This window comes from Pseudorca crassidens, chromosome X (genome assembly GCF_039906515.1).
Source record: "Pseudorca crassidens isolate mPseCra1 chromosome X, mPseCra1.hap1, whole genome shotgun sequence".
Classification (NCBI taxonomy): domain Eukaryota; kingdom Metazoa; phylum Chordata; class Mammalia; order Artiodactyla; family Delphinidae; genus Pseudorca; species Pseudorca crassidens.
Genome location: NC_090317.1, coordinates 67,099,015 through 67,121,154, shown reverse-complemented (window position 1 = coordinate 67,121,154; position 22,140 = coordinate 67,099,015). Strand labels below are relative to the sequence as shown.

General features: G+C 42.6%; 1 protein-coding gene across 1 annotated transcript; it reads left to right on the top strand.

The window, feature by feature from the left end:
* The first annotated feature begins 737 nt into the window (after nt 1-737).
* Nucleotides 738-21,018, top strand: PGK1 (phosphoglycerate kinase 1). Its single transcript, XM_067723584.1, has 11 exons — nt 738-923; nt 7,172-7,222; nt 9,819-9,974; nt 10,089-10,233; nt 13,288-13,391; nt 14,033-14,152; nt 17,127-17,241; nt 17,494-17,673; nt 19,604-19,781; nt 20,060-20,158; nt 20,530-21,018. Exons 1-11 carry the CDS (start codon nt 859-861, stop codon nt 20,568-20,570), a joined length of 1,254 nt encoding a protein of 417 aa, XP_067579685.1. The 5' UTR covers nt 738-858; the 3' UTR covers nt 20,571-21,018.
* The last annotated feature ends 1,122 nt before the right edge of the window (nt 21,019-22,140 follow it).

The following is a 22,140-nucleotide window of genomic DNA, read 5'->3' as shown; positions in this document are numbered from 1 at the left end:
AAACCCTAAGCAAGTCACTAAACCTCTTTGTAGATGAGTTAATTCATCTGTAAAATGAGGATTGCGAGTTTTGTGAGCAACGTGAGTTAATATATGAAAAATGCTCTAAGCGTTTGCCATTAGCTTCATGTCGTAACCAAACAATTACATTGTACTTATTACAAAAAAGGTGAGGGGGGAGGGAACAGGGGGAACCAGGGCCTTTCCCAACTTCTGAGAGGTCTCAATTCTTAAAGGCCCCTTAGCAGTCTTACGGAGAATTCCATTTGGGGGAGCCAGGAAAACAGAAATTTTCCAAAAGGAGCTGCCATTTGCATCTATCCTGATACGGCTGCGGGCAATTCCATGGGGTGCGTGCGGCGTGGCGCTTTTCCCCAGGCTGTCGTGGGTTTGCGTGGCGCTGCAGCTGCTCTGGGCGCGGCCGCAGGGACCGAGACGGCGGCCTTGGGCCTCAGACTCTCCACGTCTGCCCCTCGGCGCCAAGCTCTCCCTTTTCCTCCACCTGCCGGCCCGGCGGCACAGCCGCCCGCCTCTGGTCACGAAGGTTCTCAGCGGCTCGCTGCGTGCCGGACGTGACAGATGGCAGCAGCACGTCCCACCAGCGCCCTCGCAGACTGACAGCGCCTTGGAGCAATAGCAGCGCGCAGGCGCCTTCGGGCCGCGTCCTATAGCTGCCCGAGTGGCCGGCGAGCAGGGTGCGGCGGCCGGAAAGGGGCGGGGAGAGGTTGTAGGCGGGGCGATCGAGCCCGCTAGGCGCTCGGCATTTTGCACGCGTTCCGAGCGCGAGTCGGCTGCAGTCTCGCCGCTGTCGTTTAACAGTCTCTTCCCCCGGCCTCTCGCTGCCGCTGAATTGCCAAGATGTCGCTCTCTAACAAGCTGACTCTGGACAAGATGGACGTGAAGGGGAAGCGGGTCATCATGAGGTAATCCTCGGGACTCTGCCGCAGCCTCTTCGGCCGGGGCCGACTTGCTTTCCCTCTTGCCCAAAGTGAACTTTAGTTCTCGTCTCGGCCCCATGGGTCCTAGCCCTGCAGGACTGGGCTGCCCACCACTGTGGCTGAAGCTTTGCCCGGATTTAACGGTTTCTAACCTCATTTTCCCTAACCCAAAAAGTGAGCCGAAGTTGCCCTTTGCAGGGTTGGATCCACCCAGGAAGGGCTCAGATTGCAGGGATCCATTTTGCTCTCTTCTCTTATTTCTGAAAGGCAGTTCTATCTCCTCCAGTTCCCAGTTGGCGAGGTGCGATGTGATGCTTAGCCTGCAGATCCCTAGACCCCCAGGGAAGGGACCTTGAAAGGCCATTTGGTTAGTTTCCCTTCCCCCACCACCGTAGACCGTCCCAGACAAATCAGAAACGGCCCTGCACAAAAGGACATCTTTCCCAGAGAATGTTGATTTCATTGTTCAGGAGTAGAACCCACTAAAGCGTTGGGGGTGGGAGGGAGAGGTGGGGTGGGCGCACCGAAGGAGGCCCTGCAGGGCTTATGTAACAGGCCGCTGCCGCTCTACGTGTCTTTGGACTACAGGCCATGGGTTTTGCACCAGGTTTATGCCACATACTGGGTAATGCTAGAGCAGGGTGTGGCTGCTCATTCTTGCTGTTCTCTAACCTCACCCCCACAGGTGGCTAGAGAAGCAGGATATTAGAAGTGGGGAAGGCTCCCCATGCGCTTTGGGGTCTTTTACTCCAAACATGTGGATTCCTGGTCACTTACCAACATGGCTTTTCCCTTGTTTGCCAGAGTTAACTAGTATAATGTGTGGAGCTTTTACATTTATCCTTTTCGTAACATGTACATTCGTGCATGCCAGGAGCTAAGTGCAGGAATTCAGTTAGGTATGTAACTGATGGACTTGACCTTGACAGGATCCAAGGGTGGCGCTTTTGTGGGGGCCATAAGGCCATAAGGGCTTGAACTGATAGCGTTGTGTAGTCTTGTCCTTTTAGGGAAGTGGTTGATTGATGGGCAGGCATGTGCATGATGTGATCCAGCCCCTTTCCCAATTTGGGCTGGTTCAAGAGAGGGCAACTTTTGGATATTAATGGATGCAGAAAGCAGTAGGGGATCTCCCTTTACCTAAGGCTTAAACGAAGGTAGGCACCGTGAATTAGTGAACTGTATGGACACCCTAAAAGTTCATGTAGCTCTCCCCTTCCCTCTTATTTCATTATGGCCACTATTAGTTTGCAATTGGCCTTCTCTGCCCTGCTATGGAAATAATTAGAAGAACTCAATGGCTTATGGCCATGAAGAACACCTGGTGTCCCCCTTTTGCTAAATCACCTAGTCCTTTGCAATCTGGACAAAGTAGGAATCATAGCCATCCTAGTATTAGATAAGGGCCCTATCTACCCCTCAGATGCTCTTAAGGAAGGGGGATAGACCCTATGAAAAACAGGACAAGTGGACATTGGCATGCAACTAGATCTTAGATTTTAGTGATTTCCTCACATCTCCACTGTGCTCAAGGCTGACCTTTCCAGATGCAGGCACCAGCTGAAAGACAAGAGGTGGGGCATCATCTTGGCTACCTTCCTACAATTGCAGTCTTGGGCTTTATCTCCTCTCTTCCCAGGGAAACTGGCTTGAGGAATTATCTGGGCTGGCTGGGAGTGAGACTAGAGGAGGTGCTTATCTTTTCTCCCTATGGACCTAATATGAAATATGTTTCTGCCCAAGGGCTCAAAGTTTCATTTAACACAGATTAACCCTGAGCCTTGAAATGATTGACTAGTCCTGTTTTGCTGATGGAAAATGACCTGTCCAAGGTCACTGAACTAGCAAGTTGGTGGTAGAGCCAGGACTAGAATTTGGGTCTCCTTGGTTACCAACCAGATTCTCTAAATCCTTGGACATAGTGAATAGGGACAGGTTAAAATAGACCTTTGTCCGCTGAAGGTTGCAGTCAATAATTTTTCCCTGTAATCTGGATAGAACTTATTTGGCCTGAGAACAGGAAGTTGCTTTTTTCTCAGATTATTAATGTAGCTCTAGAACAGAGGCAGCCATGCCTCATCAGCTCAAATTTCTTTTTGTCTCAATTGCCTTTATGTGGTGCTTGCTGGCAGTGCTCCGGAAGTGGGGCCTCCGGAGTAGTGGCTGCTTCACTTGCCTCCTCTCTTTATCTTGCAAAAGGGAGCTGTGATGTTTGTAGAGTCTTCGGGCCCCTGCTTTGAATGCCAAGGGAAATTGACTGATTTGTTGAGGGAACTTCAGATAGCCAGAAATCTCTGGCTAATTACCAGGTTCTACCTCAGTTTTTTAGGACTCCATTTGACTTTATAGCCCTTTGAGTAAATTTCCTGTTTAATTTTGCAATGTCATTTCCTTTTTTCTTCTCATAGGTTGCCAGTCTTACTCCTTTGCCGACTTGTGAAGTGCTTCCCTTTTGCTTGCTCTCCCCCACCTCTCTCCCTCCCCCTATTTTTTTAAACCTCACTGTTTTTTCCCTAACCTGTTGTAACTTGTTAAGCAACAGCCTTGGTGTAGTGGAAGAAGAAACGGAGGAAAAACTGAGAGCAAGGGAGGAAAAAAAAGTCTCTAAGGGAGCCGTAATACCCCAATTTTCTAGTCAGGGGCAGTAAAGCGAGGGTGGGAATGGTTCCTCTGAGAGCTTTTAATGGAACTGGGCCTGGACTCCTGCGATTTCAGGTGATAGAATCTTGATATCTTTATTACAACTAAATTAATATTTTTAAGATTCATTTTGAAATAATTATGTACATTCACAGGAGGTTGCAAAGATAGTATAGAGAGGTCCTGTGTTCACCCAGTTTCCCTCATTGGATACATCTTACATAATTATAGTACAATATCAAGAGTAGGAAGGAAGTTGATATTGTAATAAAGTATATAATTCTTTGCTGTTTTATCACATGTGTAGATTTGTGTAACTCCCACCACAATCAAGATACAAAACTAGTTTTGTTTGAGCACTGCCAAGATCTCCCTCATGCTACTCCTTTAGAGTCGTGGCCCCTCTCCATTCCTAAACCCCTGGTAACTACTAATCTCTCCTCCATTTGTAAAATTTTGTTATTTCAAAAATGTTATATAAGTGGAATCACACAGTATAATAACCCTTTGGGATGGCATTTTTTCACCCAGCATAATGCCCTCGAGATTTATCCGTGTTGTTGCATGTATCAATAGTTCATTCCTTGTATCGCTGAGTAGTAGTCTGTGGTATGGATGGTCCACAGTTTGAAGGACATCTGGGTTGTTTCCAGTTTGGGGTTATTTCAAATAAAGCTTCTGTGAATATTGAACGTTTGTGCACTAGTCTTGGTATGGACATATGCTGTCATTTCTTTTAGGTAAACATCTAGGAGTGGAATTGCTGGGTCATATGCTTAGCCTTTTGAGGAATTCCCAGACTGTTTTCCAAAGCAGCCGCATCATTTTACATTCCTACCAGCAGTATATGAGTGCTCAATGGCTCTGCATCCTCACTAGCGTTTGATGTCATTTTTTAAATTTCAGCCATTATGATTGGTGTGTAGTGATATCTGACTTTGTGCCTGAGGCTAAGCTCGGGATTGTTTAAGGGAAGTGGAAAAGGAAGGGGTGCAGATTTTACACAGAACAAGTGGAATGTGTAGGTCAGAGCAGTTTCAGTGGTGGAGTCCTTAGACAGGAGAAGCTAAAAGCAGACCTGTTGTTGAGAGTCTAGGAGATGATGAGGGAAGATATTCCACAAACAATGAGAAGAGAGTACAAGTCCAATTCTCATCAGTAAGCTATGCCATGGCAGCGTGGATAGATGAGAGAGATTCTTGAATGTTTCCAAAGAGCTTCTCTGTCAGGGCTTGGGGGTAGGGAGCAGCACTGCAAAGGTGGCTTATGCTCAGCCCCTTGCCATTAGTCCTTTTGTTTATGTATTTATTTGGCTGTGCCGGGTCTTAGTTGCGGCATGCGAACTCTTAGTTGCGGCATGTGGGATCTAGTTCCCTGACCAGGGATGAACCCTAGCCCCCTGCATTGGGAGTGCGGAGTCTTAGCCACTGGACCACCAGGGAAGTCCCATAGCCCTTTTGAATGTGGGCCTTCTGGGAGGCTGCAGGGGGTGGGAGAAAATGACTCTTGGTAATGGGATACTCTGTCCTCTTTGGAATGCACTTTAAGGCTGGCAGGGGCCTCGTTCAGGATATTTAAAGAAGATGCTTAGAATCAGAATCGAGTAGCCTGAAATTAAGTAGACTGTATTTCTTTCTTTAGAGGCATACTGCCTTTATTTTTTTTAAGATTTTAATTAAAATGTTTGAATATAGAATTAGTCCTTCAACTCACCTTTGGAAAAGCTGTTCTTCAGTGAACTAGACTACAGACCTAGGGGACATAGGAAATTGGTGGTCTTCTTAGTAGATCTAGGATTTTGTAATTGTCTGCCAAGCCTCAGCCTTAGAGAGGAAGGCCTAGTGATGGAGCTTTGTGGTCAAACATGGCAGCAGTCTTTTTGACTAGGTCATACCTTCACAGTAGTCCCTTAGTGCGTGTTGCTAGCTGTTTTTAGTAACGGTTGATCTGCCTTTTAGATCACAGAATCACGTTTTGGAGAAGCCTTAGCATGTATAATAATAGCTACCACTTTTTTTTTTTTTTTTTTTTTTTTTGCGGTACGCGGGCCTCTCACTGCTGTGGCCTCTCCCGTTGCAGAGCACAGGCTCCGGACGCGCAGGCTCAGCGGCCATGGCTCACGGGCCCAGCCGCTCCGCGGCATGTGGGATCCTCCCGGACTGGGGCACGAACCCATGTCCCCCTTATCGGCAGACAGACTCTCAACCACTGCGCCACCAGGGAAGCCCAATAGCTACCACTTTTATGGCACTTACTGTGTATCAGTTACTCTCCAAAGCACTTTCCAAATCGGTAACACATTTAATTCTCACAATAACTGTGAAGTAGATAGTAGTATCATCCCCATTCTAGAGATGAGAAAAAAATCACTTAAAAAGGATCTTGGCAGGCAAAACTTAGACCTTACAGATAGCTATCACACATCGTTGTTTTCAGTCAGATTGAAGTAGCCCGAGGTTCTAAGGAGTTCGCAAGAAGGGGGAAGGAATGATCAGTTCTTAAAAATGGTAAAGCAGCAATCTGTTGGGTAAGAAAGAAGACTGCAGTAAATTGCTACCCACACCCCCAACTCCCCCCCCACCCCCCACCCCCGGCCGTGTGCTGTGCCATGTGGCTTGTGGGATCCCGACCAGGGATTGAACCTGGCCCCCAGCAGTCCTAACCAGTGGATCCTAACCACTGGATCGCCAGGGAATTTCCTGCTTGTGCTATCTGGATCACTTCTTTTCTAATTGCCAGTTTGTCAGGTGGGCAGGGTCACATGTTCCATCCTCTCCTCTAAGGCTTTTATTTTCTTTAACTATGAAAAAAATTTATTGAAGTATAGTTGATTTACAATGTTGTGTTAGTTTCAGGTGTACAGCAAAGTGTCCTCTCAGGCTTTTAGAAAGAGGCTATCTTTTTGTTATTGTCTGTGTTTTGCTTGAAGGATACTGTTTGAACTTGGTCTTGAATACTGGGTTTCTTTCTGGTCCCGAGGTCCCAGCCTTTCTCCCAAAAGAATGATATTCTCTTGACATATTTTATTGTTCCAATTAATTTTTTTCTTTTGAATAATGTTTGCTTCCTTAGAACCCAGAAATACTATCAAAGGAATCAAAATCCAGACGTGTTCCCTATAACCCTTCACTCCTCCAGCTGCCACTGTTATTAGATACTATCATGCTGGGCCCACATAGAAATCTTTTTAGATGGTACTGGCTTTAGCTTCCCTGGTCTTCAGGGCTAGTTCCTGTGATTTAAGTTGTTTTTTATTTTTTAAAATTTCTCTTTTAAAAAGTATGAGATACGTACCTAAAAGGGCACAAATCATAAGCTTCAAAGAGCGATCACTAAAGGAGCACATTTGTCACCCAGGTCAAGAAAGAGAACATTACCAGAACCCCTGAAGCTCCCTCTGGTGTCCTATCCCAGTCACTACTCCTACCCTCGTCCCCATGGCTAATCACCATCTTCTGATACTGCTGATTATTTTTAAGGTGACTTTTGAACTTCAACTTATTTAACTGGTTCACTAAAAGTCCCTCTCCTAATCTTTGGGGGAATGGAAAATTGATCATGGCTCTGAACCCAACACTTTGTTTCTTTTTCAGAGTGGACTTCAATGTTCCTATGAAGAACAACCAGATAACAAACAACCAGAGGTAATGTCCCTGCTAATCCTTGAGCTAGGTTTACGATGTACCTGGGTCTGAGTATATGGGATGAAATGGTTTTACTTCCTTATTGTAGAACTATGATAACTTAAGCCATGTGATCTTGGCTTTCAACAACCCACCATCTGGTTTGCCTTCTTATGAGAATTTAGAACTTGAAAAAAATCATTTTAAGAAAGCGATTTTTTTCTCCTCCCATTTTTTTTAAATTTGAAGAATTTGGTGTTATGCATTTTTAAAGAATATAAAGGTTTACGGTTACTTGGCTTCCCTTGCAAAATGAAGAACTGTGCATGTAGTTTTACCAGCCTCTATTCTAGCTGGCCCTGATAAAATCAGTTTTTGAGAATTTTGATTTAAGGGAAAAGACTACAGAAGTAATATTTTCAGTTTAGGCTGCTCCAAATGTCTTGGCTGCTAGATTCAGAAGCAGAAATTTTAAGTGATAGTACTGCTCTTGCTTTTGACTAGATTGTAAAAGAAGGTTTTATTTTAAATTTTAAATGAAAGGTTTGAGCTGGAAAGGTACGTTCCAATGGTATAGACCAGCAGTGTCTAATAAAAATATAATATGAGCCACATGTAATTTAAGATTTTCTAGTGGCCACATTAAAAAAGTAAAAAGAAACAGGTGAACGTAATAATACATTTTATTTAATCCAGTAAGCCCCAAATAATCATTTCAGTATGTAATCAATTAAAAATTAATCAAAGGAACATTTAACTTTTTTGGTATTATTTGAGATCCAGCACATACCAATCTGGACTAGCCACATTTCTAGTATTCAGGAGACACCTGTGGCTAATGGCTACCATATTGTACAGTGCAGGTATAGACCCAGAACACTTTCAGATATTGGCCCCAGAATAGAGCTTGGCATTTTGCCAAGCACATCCCTGCTGCACCATAGTGGAAGGTCTTTGTACAAGGCACCTCTGACCCTTCTTGACTTTCATTATTTTCTGTAGCACACATAAAAGATTGGAAATATGCCTATCAAGGTATTTTATAAGTAAAAAACAGAGAAACAGGTCTGAGTAGATCTTTTCATTTTCAGAACTCCATGGAGTTGATTAACAAAATGAAGCATTAGAAATAATAGGACTTGGCCAATAATGAATAGCCCTGAAGATTAATTGGATTTCATTGGGCAAACGTTGTACCTGATGAAGGTTTCTTCTTTATTTGGTATAAATGAGTTTTTATATCTGCCAAGTAGCATAAGATATTTTAGAAACATAACTTGGCTTTTTATTATTCCATTCTCTGCTGAAATGTCACCTTATCAGAGAGACTTTCCCTGGCCACCCTCTCTAAAATCCTCTTCACCACTATTCTCCAGTCATTCTTGTCTCCCTACCTTGCTTTATTTTCTCCATAGTTCTTACCACTTCTATGAGAGCAGAGACTATTTTATTTACTATTGTATTCTCAGAATCTGATATAGTAGCTGCCACAAAAGAAGCATCCAATAAATATTTTTTGAATAAATAAATGATTTTCTTTGTTATCGATTTTAATTTCTTAAAGACTGCCAAGAATGGAAAGTTAGTATTGAGTTTGTAACAAAAATTTGAAGTGTTTAAAGGAGGTTTAATAAATGTTAGGTTAAACTATAATTTAGTAAATGCAATGCATTATGTAAACCACATTCTATATAATGTATTTATTTTTACCTACATAAAAAAGTGACTTAGGATCTGTAACGGGTACAGAAAAGTTACATGTTTTTCAGTTTTCCCCAAATTTCTTGTAATGGTTTCAAGATTTGGGAATTTTATATTTCTGCCACAGTCAAACACTTAGGATGTTTCAGGGGTCCCTAAGACCACCCACATATTTGGTGATTCACTGGAAGGACTCACAGGACTCAGCATATAGTTCTCACTGCTAAAGTTTATTACAGTGAAAGGATGCATGACAGTATCAGCAAGGGGAAAAGACAGGCAGAATTTGGAGAAATCCATGCATGGGCTTCCATGCTTTCTCCCTCTTATGATGGGACACACCAAGCGTGCTCCTTTCTCCAGCAGTGAAAAATGCAATAATTGTGTGCAATGTTTCTGTCCAGAGAAGCCCTTTAGAGACTCAGCTCCCAAGATTTTTACTGGCAGCTGATCACATAGGCACCCTCTGCCCAGCAACTACCAGAATTCCTCCTAGAGGGAAGCAAGTGTTGAGCGTAAATCACCTTGTTTGTACGGACAGTCTAGGAACTGTGAGCAGCCCTTGTCAGAGAACTGAGGGACCACTTCAAAAGCCAAGTTCCCAGATACCAGCCAAGGGCCAACCTTGCAAGCAGGTCCTTCTGAAGATAACAGCTTCAGTCCTGCTATATTAACTCTTTTCTGCACAAGGGGCAAAACATGATGAGATTGTATAATCCTAGGGGGAGGGTTGACATCCTAATTAACTTATTCCTCTGCACATGGACCTGAGGACCATCGCTGAGTTGTTGACAGTAGATTTGAAGGAATTTGGAGAAGAAAGGGGGCTTTATGTTTTATGAGGCCATGAATAGAATAGTTACCACTAATTCTTAGGAGTAACCTTACTCTACCTGTTGTCTCTTTTTGGTTGCAGGATCAAGGCTGCCGTTCCAAGCATCAAATTCTGCTTGGACAATGGAGCCAAGTCAGTTGTTCTTATGAGCCACCTGGGCCGGCCTGATGGTGTCCCCATGCCTGACAAGTACTCCTTGCAGCCAGTTGCTGTAGAACTCAAATCTCTGCTGGGCAAGTACGTTTCAGGCTCTGGTGCTGGTGGACTCTGTGACAGATGTTGTCAAGCATGTTGTTATTGGTTCTTAACTTTCTGACTGCTCAAGTGTTTTCCATGTTGTGCTCTCCCCAGGGATGTTTTGTTCTTGAAGGACTGCGTGGGCCCAGAAGTGGAGAAAGCTTGTGCTGACCCAGCTGCTGGGTCTGTCATCTTGCTGGAGAACCTTCGCTTTCATGTGGAGGAAGAAGGGAAGGGAAAAGATGCTTCTGGGAACAAGGTAGGACCTGTGATTTTGACATTAGTGAGGGTGAGGAGGGCTGAGTGTATAAGAGACTGTGATTGAAGAGTAGAGGAAGCTTATGTTTATTTTGACAGCTTTTTGTTGAAGTACAGCATACGATTAAAAATGCACAAATGGCACAGCTTGATGAATTATCACAAAGTAAGCACACCTGTGTAATCACCACCTAGGTCAGAGAATAGGATATTGTCAGCATCCCAGAAGCCCTCCTCATCATGCTCAAGTGGTTTTGAAATACATTGGAAAAATACGTGAACACCATTTGGGTGTATGAGGATTTGGTGAACATGCTGCTTCTAATTGTCCCTTTGTTACACACCTGGCCTGTGATACATGAAGATTGTTTTTTCTAATAGTACGGGATAATATCCTATCAAAGGGGGAGGCTGTGATTGCCAAGTGCTGAGAGCAGACATTCACAGGTGGTTGTTGGCTGGGGGCATGGTGGTGAGTATCCATGATACACCAGGTGTTCCTCCAGGAGAGCCAGTTTTAGATTTTTTGTTTGTCAAGGCTGGAACTGTTTTTCTAAGCAACAGGCCCTGGTGTGTTATAGAAGGACAATCTGTATTTTTATTTGGAAGGGGAATTAACTTAAAGCTTGAGCTTGATACTTTTAACACACTAAATTAAATTTGATATCATTGGGATTTTCTTATAAAAGAATCATGTGAGCAGAAAAAGTACTTTCCTAAGTCAAGTGGAAAGGGACTATTTGGGACATTTGATTGTAGTTGGGTAAATGATGGTCATGATGATACTGCCTTGGGTTTAAGACATTTTTCTTAAGAAGTGTAAAGCATCTTTCTTTGAATTTCTTCTTAAGGAAGTACAGATATCATCATATTTTCAAAAAAAACCTAGGTCTCAGAAAGGCAGTCATTTGATTAAAGTTAGAGGTAGTGGTACTGTTGCTGGGCCTTATATAGAGCTCAGTCCATTAGATCAGCAAACTTTCTGTAAAGGGCCAGACAATAAATATTTTAGGCTTTGTGGACCATACAGTCAGCCACAACCTTATATGGTCTCTGTTGGAACTATTCAGCTCTGACATTGTTGTGCAAAAGCAACCATAGGGAAAAAACCGAAAATTTTTTAAAAAGGCAACCACAGATAACCCACAAAATAGATTACTGTGAACGACAACCAGAATTCAAATATTAAATGATAAAGCTGGCTCTTTGAGGATGATTTAGAATTTGCCTATTGGTAGAAGGGAAGCTGAAAGCACCCTTTAAGTACTTTCCACTCTTAAGGTCTTTAGTATCTTGTGGAACAAGATGCTCTGAGGCTAGCGTCTCAAGCTCCTGTTGTACTTCTGACATTTCTTAAGGTCATTGCAGTGCCTGCTTTCAAGCAGTGCCTGCTTTCTTTTCTTAGCACTGCAGGTTCTGGTCTTGCCTTATCTTGCCTTTGGCATGGTCTTGCTAGAGTAGTATGAGTCAAATGCTGACCTAAAATTTGGTGCCCTTTTAGACTGAAACTCAACCAGCTATACGCTTGGGCTTAGAAATGGCAGGAGGCAACTGGCAAATTGAGGCAAAACCTTTTATTCAGGAAGTGATGAACCAACTATGCTAGTCTATGTCTTTTTTAGTTAGTTTACTTTACATTTAGTGTCCAGTGGCTTTTCATGCTTGAAATTTCAGGAGCCAGCCATAAGTTCAAAGTGGATAAAAACAAAGCGAGGGCATGAAATTTTTCCTTTATCCAGTGTGCCTGCATTGGTTTTTTAGGAGCATTCTCTTCCTTCTAGTTATTGGCAGATCAAAAATGAGAAATGGGTTCTTATTACTATTAATTTCTATAGTACCTTTTCCATGAAGAGCTTTCAGTTTGTCTCATTTTTCCTCAAACAATTCTTCTTAAATAGAGGGGTTATCTTCCCTTTTTAATAGATGGGAAGATTTCAGGGGCAGAGAACAACTTGACAAAGGTTACACAGTAAATTAGCGTCAGACCTGGTCCTAGAACCCAGGTCTCCTGCCATTTGGGCAGTGTTTTCATTACTACACACATCATCTTGCAGTCACCAGTGGCAGATTATATTCCATTGTAAAGAGATTATGGGGGCTCTACAGTCTTCAGTTTTAGCATTAGTGCCCCTGCATTCTTTGGTTCATTAGAGGAAAGCACCTGTTATCTGTGGCAGCCTCCTTCTCCTCAGTACATGGGAGAATGGGAGAATGGGAGTGGACAGTGACTGAAACAAACATCTGTTTTGTGCTCTTCCCTGCCATGTCCCTCTTATCTGGCTTCCTGTGCATCTTCACTTTATTTCCTACTGGAGACTCTGTTCATCCTGCTGCCCTGCTTTCTTTCCCCTATGGGAGCATGGTGGGTATTATCCCTGGATAGTGAGCCGACATTCAAAGCCCTATGTTTTACTTCTAGTTTTTGTTCCTCTTTCTTTTTTGTAGAAGTGTATTGTTTTATCAGATGCCTAACTTCCAGGGAAAGCTATATGAATTACCTCCTTTTGCTATTATATAAAATGTTTCTGAGGTCCTTTTCTGTTGTCATGTTTCCATCTGCCTTCTCTGTTCCAGCCTGCCCTTGTTGCTTTGATGAGGAATATGTATGAGGGCCTTTTTCCCTTTGCAGAAGGGTCTTGGTAGCCAGCAGCTTGACTCAAGTATAATCCTAAATTTTACAAGGAGAATATGTTAGAATGAGGAAATGAGTCAAGATAAGGAGAGAGAAGGATAATTTGAGTCTTGTCCTAGGAGCTGGAAAGAGGCCAGTGGGATGTGATTAGGGGTTAAGCTGTGGTTCAGGAATCTTAGGCTTGCAATTTGAGGGAAGGTGGAGGAGAGCAGAAACATGCAGAAATGACCCAAAAACCTGGAATATTAGGAAGAAAGAACAGATCCTGTTGCTAGTTTTAAAAACTGCTATCCTACCAACTCAGGGTCTTTAGAGGTGTTGAAGAGGACTCGTGGCATGAAATGCTTTTACAGTTGTCTTTGGAGCCATCAACATTTCCTGTGTTGTTGTTTTTCCTTTTTTTTTGTTTGTTTTTCTCTGCAGGTTAAAGCTGAGCCAGCCAAAATAGAAGCCTTTCGAGCTTCGCTTTCTAAGCTAGGGGATGTCTATGTCAATGATGCTTTTGGCACTGCTCACCGAGCCCACAGGTACTAAAAGTTTTTTGCTCATTGTCAAACTGGGAGCATTATTTCTCTGTTTATTTGAGCAGCCCAAGCTCTGGCTTGCTTTTGGATATTTCTGTATTATATTATGATCTTTTTGGCTTCTATCTCTAATTGGAGCTACAAATTACACTGAGGTTCTTGTTGAGTATCTCCGATCTAAAGAGGAAATAAAAGCAAATGTTGAGAATTGTGGAGCTTTTTGTTGAGCTTCAGGAAGATGTTCCTCTGTCTCACTTTGGGATATTTCGTGGAGAGCTCTCCCTTTGTGAATGCTGTGGGAGTGGAATCTTAGGCTGTCAGTAGGAAGCAAACTGAGGAATCCTTTCCTGTTGTCATCACCTGGCTGATTATTTATTGTGGTTAAACCCTTGGCCTGAAGACTATTAATTGGGTATCTTAAATTCTACCTTAGGTCATTGCTTTTCACTTGTTCCCCTTGACCCTGCATTATTAGTCAAAAATCTTACCTTGTACCTAAGTGTTTTGTTGCAGTTTGGGCATGAAAACCGTGGTGGCCTGGCATCTCAAAAGTGAAAGTATTTTCAGTGATAAGGAGATGGCCTCTAGAATTGGGAGAATTGCTAGGGATTGACCTAACATTTGAATGTCTCGTTCATTTCTAGCTCCATGGTGGGAGTAAATCTGCCAGAGAAGGCTGGAGGATTTTTGATGAAGAAGGAGCTGAACTACTTTGCCAAGGCCTTGGAGAGCCCAGAGCGACCCTTCCTGGCCATCCTGGGCGGGTATGGAGAACTCTTCAAGATCATGCTTTAAGTAGTGTTTTTGCCTGGTAGTAGGCCATAACTTGGGTGGTTTATTGTCAGATAGCACAATCAAACTGGGTGACTGAGGAGAATTTAATAAAGGGACTATCTAAAAAGGTATGGGTAGGGTTTAGGGAAACCCAGAAGGGACAGTACAGTAATCTGGGGCAACAGTCATCACCATCCCTAGGCCTGAAGGGAAAAAGGAAAGGGATGGTTACCAAAATCCAGAGACAGTGGTTGCGTGGAGAGGTCTCTCTGATAGAAACCACAGCCTTTGGTCAAGGGATGTAGGGATAGTCATCTAGCAGGGAAGGAGCCAGGGAAATAGATACTCTGATCTCCTTTTAATGTCCTGCTGATGTACCCCCTCCTACCCACAATGGGCTGCAACCTAGCTGGACGTCAGAGGGCAAGGGAACTCCTTGATGCAGTCCACTCAGGTCAGCCTCCTGGGACAGAGAACAGGGCTGGAAAGGATAGAAAATGGCTCTGGAGGGAAGAATCGGAAAGATCCACCATTGCTCATCTAACGATTTTTGAAGCATTTCAGCCTCTCAGATGTGAAAACCTCCTCATATGTGTTTAATATATCATTTGGAACTCATTTCTCCAGCTCACATACCTTTTTATATTTTCTCCTGTGGGGAAAGGTACCCTGTGAATAGTGATATTCTACTGGCTTAGTTAAAAATACAAATTTCAGAAGTGCAACTCAAGAGGCTAGGAGGATACATTTTAGGTGACAGAGACCTGGGACTGCTTGGATAAGATCTTGTCACTTGGCATGGCTATCTAGATGGCAGCCTCTTTATGGCTAGATGCTCCTGACCCTCTTATGAGCGGGGCTTTTTTTTTTCCATGGGAATGAACACACTCAGCATTTCCCTATGAATGCTGACTCGAGTTGGGTGTCAATTTCAGATAGCATAGTTGCTCTCCAGGTTCATGAGCCCAGTTTCAGGGTCCTAAAAATAGTTAAGGTGGGTATAGGTTGTTATCTGTGTCCTGGAATCATTGCCCCTCTTGTGCACTGGTTTATAAAGGTCAGACTCTGATCTTTGCTTCTCTGGAGATTAGGAGTTGGGCTTTGTTCTCCAACCTTCCGTAGATCTGGAATATGGAAGTGAGTGCCACCTAGGGGTTATGATTAGGTTTTGGACTCTGCCTAAAATAGCTATTTTGGGGAAGTTGACGTGGAGGTTTTTTTTTGCCACCTTTCTTGCAATGTAGTCTCCTTAGAACATTAACAATTTAGGGGAAGATTTTACATTTTATTAAAAAACGTTGTGTTGGGAATTCTCTGGTGGTCCAGTGGTTAGGACTCAGTGCTTTCACTGCCGAGGGCCCTGGTTCAATCCCTGGTTGGGGAACTAAGAACCCACAAGCCGCACGGTGCAGAAAAAACCCCATTATTATGGAAACGCTCAAACATTACAGAAGTTGAAAGAATAGTATAATAAACCCCCAGGTACCTCTCACCCTGCTCTAATAATTATTGGCATTTTTGCCAATCCTGTTTCATCTGTCCTCTAATCCTTTTTTTTGTCAGGAGTATTTGAAAGCAAGCCTTAGGCATCATATAATTTCATTTCTCATACTTCTGTATGCATCTCATAACTGATGAGATTTCTTTTAAATAACCACGTGTGTTATACCTAACAAAATTTAACAATTTTATTACTATCATCTAATACCCAGTCTGTATTCAGAAATTCTCCGTCATTTCAGAAATGCCTTTTTACAGTCAGTTTGTTTGAATAAGGATCCAGATGAAGTCCATGCATTGAATTTGCTTGTTAGGTATATTTTATTCTATAATAGTTCCCTCTTCATTATTATTTTCATTCCATTGATTTGTTGAAGAAGCAGGGCATTTGATCTGTAGAACATCCCACATTCTTTAGAAGACATTGAGTCTCGTTTCTCCCTCTTTCTCTGTCTCTCTCTCTCTTTCTGTGTGTGTCTGTTTCTGTATAAAACAGTTAATCCATTCTTACCCTTGGTGGTGACCAGTCTTTACAAGTGAGATATCTATAGTCTCTTTCCATCCATTCTCCCACATCGCTATTGTTTTGAACCTCCATTTCACAAATCCTAGCATAGGGCCTCTCACAGAGTAGGTATCATCTTGTTTATTGAATGAAGAGGTAGATAGGCCCAAGGTGATTGGTTCATTTAGGTGGGATTTAGATATATAAGAATATCTGTGGAAGGCAAGCTATTACTTATGTGAAGGATTTTAAAGGTTGTGCTTCAAGTGAATGTTTTTCTTTTGTTTAGATATTTTTTTTCTCTCGGAGGTGAAAGGTACATCTGTGTTTATTATCTTATTTCCCTCTACTAGAATATAAGCTCCAAAGGGGTAGGGATCTTCTCTTTTGCCCAGTGATGTTTCTCAGAGACCTAGAACCTTGTCACAGAGTAAGTGCTCAATCAGTGTGTTGAATCAAATGGTCCAATAGAATAACGAATGCCATAAAGCAAATGTTCCAGCAGCTGAGCATGGACCTAAGAGTGTGAATATCTATTTTTGCTCAGTATATATTCATTTCGTATATAATCTGGTTCCTGCTCTAGGATTAGGACAGTTGTCAGGGAGCTCAGGGATTCCACAATTAGCAATCTTTCTCAGGTACAATTAGCAATCTTGACCCTTTGATTTTTGGGGGGAGAGAAGGGGCAAAATAGATCTATTTGTAACTTGTGATTTCTTTAGATGATTGTAAGTCTTCTAAGCCCTTCTTCGCCAAGAGCTACACCTTAAAAGGATTTATTAGTAATGGATTGGCTTTTCTGGTTGGAGAAACGTAGGGCAAAGTTAGCCAATACTTTTGTCACTCTGTGGGACATTTCTCTGTTCCTGTCTCTTAATATCAAAACTCAGGCTTTATGTAATATCAGTTCCTTAGTCCATTGTTCTTTGGGTGATGATTCTTGCCTTCCCTTCCAGAGCTAAAGTTGCAGACAAGATCCAGCTGATCAGTAATATGCTAGACAAAGTCAATGAAATGATTATTGGTGGTGGAATGGCCTTTACCTTCCTTAAGGTGCTCAACAACATGGAGGTAGGAAACCAATGCCAAGTGGATGTGAAATAGCTCTCCATGAGAAATAGCCAGTTATGTAAATTTAAAAAGGAAATTAGCTTCTGACATGAGCCCTACAAACTCCCATTTTTATTTATTTTGCAAGTTGTTTTTCTTTCGTCTTTGAATTATTCCTTTGTATTGTGTTGTATTTTGTTCCTGTCTGCTTTGTGAGGTAATCACATTCTTAGTATAGAGGCTGATCTTCATCATCTTGACTTTCCTGTGTAGATTGGCACTTCTCTCTTTGACGAAGAGGGATCCAAGATCGTCAAAGACCTGATATCCAAAGCTGAGAAGAATGGCGTAAAGATTACCTTGCCTGTTGACTTTGTCACTGCTGATAAGTTTGATGAGAATGCCAAGACTGGCCAAGCCACTGTGGCCTCTGGCATACCTGCTGGCTGGATGGTGAGTCACTTGGGTGGTTGGTAGTATGAGTGAACAAATACATTTTGGTATCATTCATTCAACCAACCAATGGGAATTTTAAAAGAAGGGCTACAAATGTTGAGTGAGACTCTCCTTCAGGGAAAATCGATGGGGAAAAGCAGTGGTATCAGATTGCTGCTAAGACTTTTCATTAGTAATGTGGGGGCAAAACTGTTTTTTCTTTCTTCATCTATTTAATGTTTATTAAGTACTTGACTGTGTGCTGGGGATGATGCTATGTACTTTCATGGTTTGGGCTGTTCTGGATTATGTTGCTGCCTAGAAACCTGTATAAGAAATTTTTCTTATATGAAAACATTAAGATAGTACAAGTATAATTATTGCAAGCAGGGAAAAATTTATGTGTGTATTAAAGACTTATTTAGCTGATTGTAATGTTCTCCATATTCTATCATTCTAATAGCTGTACAGAATTGTTAATGGTGACATACTAGTTTGCTTATCGCTTTCCTTTTTTTTTAGAATTATTTAAGCTTTCATATTTCTTTTTTCTTTTAAGATTTATTTTTTAAATTTATTTTTGGCTGCATCGGGTCTTAGTTGCAGCATGTGGCATCTTTCGTTGCGGCGCGTGGGCTTCTCTCTAGTTGTGGTGCTTGGGCTCCAGGGCGTGTGGGCTCTGTAGTTGTGACACGTGGGTTCTGTAGTTGTGGCACGTGGGTTCCAGAGCATGTGGTCTCTGTAGTTTGCGGCATGCAGGCTGTAGTTGAGGCGTGCGAGCTCAGTAGTTGTGGCACATGGGCTTAGTTGCCCCGTGGCATGTGGATCTTAGTTCCCTGACCAGGGATTGAACCCGCATCCCCTGTATTGTAAGGCGGATTCTTTACCACTGGACCACCAGGGAAGTCCCATCACTTTCCTTTTGATAGGCATGTGGGTTTTATTTAGTTCAGTGTTTCTCAAAGTGTAGTCTCAAGAACAGCAGCATCGGACTTGCCTGCTGGCACAGTGGTTAAGAATCCGCCTGCCAGTGTAGGGGACATGGGTTCGATCCCTGGTCCGGGAAGATTCCACATGCTGTGGAGCAACTAACCCTGTGCACCACAACTACTGAGCCTGCGTTCTAGAGCCTGGGAGCTACAACTACTGAGCCCACCAGCCTACAGCCCGTGCTCCACAACAAGAGAAGCCACTGCAATGAGAAAAGCCTGCACACCACAACGAAAAGTAGCCCCCACTGGTGGCAACTAGAGAAAGCCTGCGTGCAGCAACGAAGAACCAAAGCAGCCAAAAATAAATTAAAAAGAGAACAGCAGCATCAGCGTCATTTTGAAACTCATTAAAAAATGCAGATTCCTGCCCCCTGCCCCCCGACCTGCTGAAGCAGAAACTCTGGGGGTAAGGCCCAGAAATTTGTGCTCGAACAAGCCATCCTGGTGATTCTGATGCACAACAAGATTTGAGAACCACTGATCTAGTTTAGTGTTTTTCAGCCTCGGCACTATTGACATCTTGGGTAGTTTTAGTTGTGGAGGGCTGTTGTTGCCTTATAGGATGTTTAAGGCATCTTTGGCCACTAGATGCCAGAAGCAACCTCCTACCATCTCCAAATCATGACAATCAAAAATGTCTTGAGACATTGCCATATGTTCCCTAGGGAGGGATGGAATTGACCCTAGTTGAAAACCACCTATCTAGTTACACACAATCATAAAATAGTGTGGCTAAGAATGTTTTTATCAAATAACTTTTGAGGTTTTCCCTTAGACTTGATCTTCCATAAAGGATATGAACAGGTTTATAATTTTAAAGAATGAGGGGTATCTTTTGGTTCTAGAAGACACTCTGGTGTTCAGCCTTGAGTTCTGGTCTTAGTGGAGGTATGGTATTTGCTCCTCTAAGTAGCTTTTATTGGTAGCTCATCCTCTCTTTTAACTCTGCCCCTTAGGGCTTGGACTGTGGTCCTGAGAGCAGCAAGAAGTATGCTGAGGCTGTTGCTCGGGCTAAGCAGATTGTGTGGAATGGACCTGTGGGTGTATTTGAATGGGAAGCTTTTGCCCGAGGAACCAAAGCCCTCATGGATGAGGTGGTGAAAGCCACTTCCAGGGGCTGCATCACCATCATAGGTAAGGGGTCCTGTACAAAGCTATTGCCAATGTGAGCTGGCAGAATTCTGATCAGAGGAAAGTAGAGGGGAAATGGTTAACTTTTCCTAGGTTCCTTGGTGCCAGGTGAATCTTGAGAGCTAAATGGGTATATAATTCATGGAGGAACCTCTAAATGAGATGGACTTGGGGGGTTATCGGCTACCTTTTGGGCTCGAGAGCACATTGCCTTATAATTTTGGTGCCAATCTTTTTTCTTTTCTCTCCTTTCCCCTTTTTACTTGGCTTTCATTCAACAGGTGGTGGAGACACTGCTACTTGCTGTGCCAAATGGAACACAGAGGATAAAGTCAGCCATGTAAGCACTGGAGGTGGTGCCAGTTTAGAGCTCCTGGAAGGTGAGGTTCTTTAATGTTTTTCTGACTTATTTGGGGGAAGGATGGGGTTTATGCAGTGAGAGGTGAATAGAATGGAGTGGAGACGGTAGATAGTGTCATTAGCAGTCATTAGCTGGGCAGTACAAATGGAGGAGTTTCAAATAAAGCTCCTGGCTTCCATTTGAGGTGGGGAGGGCTACATGGGAAGACTTATTCTCAAAGAGGTTATGCTCTAGTAGACCTGGGACCCAAAATGTAAAAGTTACCTAGCTCCAGGCCATATACCCTAGAGAAGAGTTGATATGTTATTGGGCGGATAGAAGGGGACAGATCTGGCTTAGTGGATCCTATAGTAATGCTGACTGTGTGTGTGTGTGTTCTCTCAAAAACAGGTAAAGTCCTTCCTGGGGTGGAGGCGCTCAGCAGTGTTTAGTACTTTCCTGCCTTTTGGTTCCTGTGCATAGCCCCTAAGTCAACTTAGTGCTTTCTGCATCTCCACTTGGCATTAGCTAGTATCTTCCTCTATGTCAAGATTCAGCTAGTGGCCAAGAGATGTAGCGCCAGGAACCCTTAAACAGTTGTATGGCATCTCAGCTCACCTTTACTGCACCCTGGCTTTGCCTACATTCTTCAAGATCCCATTTGAATTTCTTAGAGACTAAACCGTTGTCCATTCTAGAGTGCATATATTTGTATTATGCCTGTTAAAAGAAAGTGAGCTGTGTTAGCTTAGTTCTCTTTATGAAGTAGCTTATTCTGATTAGCTTTGTCATAGTTTCACCACTTAGCATGGAAACAAAATGAAATTCCAGTTGTTGGTAAGGAGGGAGATGAAGTTGGTGATCTATTAAATAAATAATAAAAATATCCATTGAAACTGGGATTTTTTTCCTGTCATATTTTGTTAGGGTGAGAACAGAATCTTGAGGAAGGGATCAGATATCTACGTCCATGTTTCTAAGTAACATGCTTAAACTGTTAACTTCTTGATTTCATACATGGGAAGATTTAGCTCTCTTATAGCCTTTGTTCCATATGTATGTCCCCTTCTTAATTCTCCCAGTATAGTTTTGTCATAATTTTAGATTTGATCAATAGAGTCTACATTGTGATTATAAATATTATTCACAGCTGAGCTATGTCATATGCCATGATTATATTTACTTATGTATCTTTTAATTTTCTTTGGAGTTAAAAATAGTTTAAAAAATTAGTTTCTTTTTTTCTATGTATCTATCACTGATTCATTCCCAACATATTCAAACATATGGGACAGTAGGTTCATTTTTATTAGAGATGTCCCTCCTGCAGTCCTCTGTGTTCCTGTTCCAGTTTGTACTGGCTGCCCCCTATGTTGGCTGTACAGCTGTTGCCCTGGGGTTTCCTGTTTCCAGAGGAAATCTCTGTGGGGTAACTCTTGGGGATTCCTTTAACCTCCTGTGTTGAACCTTCCCTTTCCTGGATCTGTTTTCCCCTTCTTTCTTGGTTTACTTCTCCTTTTTGTGAAATACAAGACTCCATCCACTAGCTTTCTGAGAAATTGAGGGCGTAGGAGGCAAAATTTTTTGTATGTCTGAAGATATCTTTATTCAACTCTTATATTTGCCTGTTTGGTTATATGTAGAATTTCAGCCTACCTATCAGTTTCTCAGACTTAAAGCCTTTGATTCACTGTCATTGCTGAAAATCTAATGACATCCTACACTTGATCTTAGCCAAAAGGCCAAAGCGATTTCAATGACATTCTTATTCTTTTATTGTCCTTGTAATTTTCCCTCCTTTCTCTTTCCTGTCATTTTAATGGGAGTTTCAGGAATGAGCAAAGGTAAATGGTGCAATTTCAAAAGGTTGTGTGTAACTGGAATTTTTCTGCTGGGCATTTTACATACTAGAGTATGTATTTCACCTTTATGGATAAAGAAATAGTTAAACTATTGGACAGGATCACAGAGCCCGTAACAGCAGGGATTCAAATCCAGGTCTGTCTGACTCCAAAGGCTGGT

Bases quoted from the DNA above. Each gene is read 5' to 3' on its own strand.
- PGK1 (XM_067723584.1), top strand. From the start codon at position 859: ATGTCGCTCTCTAACAAGCTGACTCTGGACAAGATGGACGTGAAGGGG. The intron at 924-7,171 runs GTAATCCTCGGG...TTTCTTTTTCAG, and splicing joins GGGAAGCGGGTCATCATGAG to AGTGGACTTCAATGTTCCTA. The intron at 7,223-9,818 runs GTAATGTCCCTG...TTTTGGTTGCAG, and splicing joins CAGATAACAAACAACCAGAG to GATCAAGGCTGCCGTTCCAA.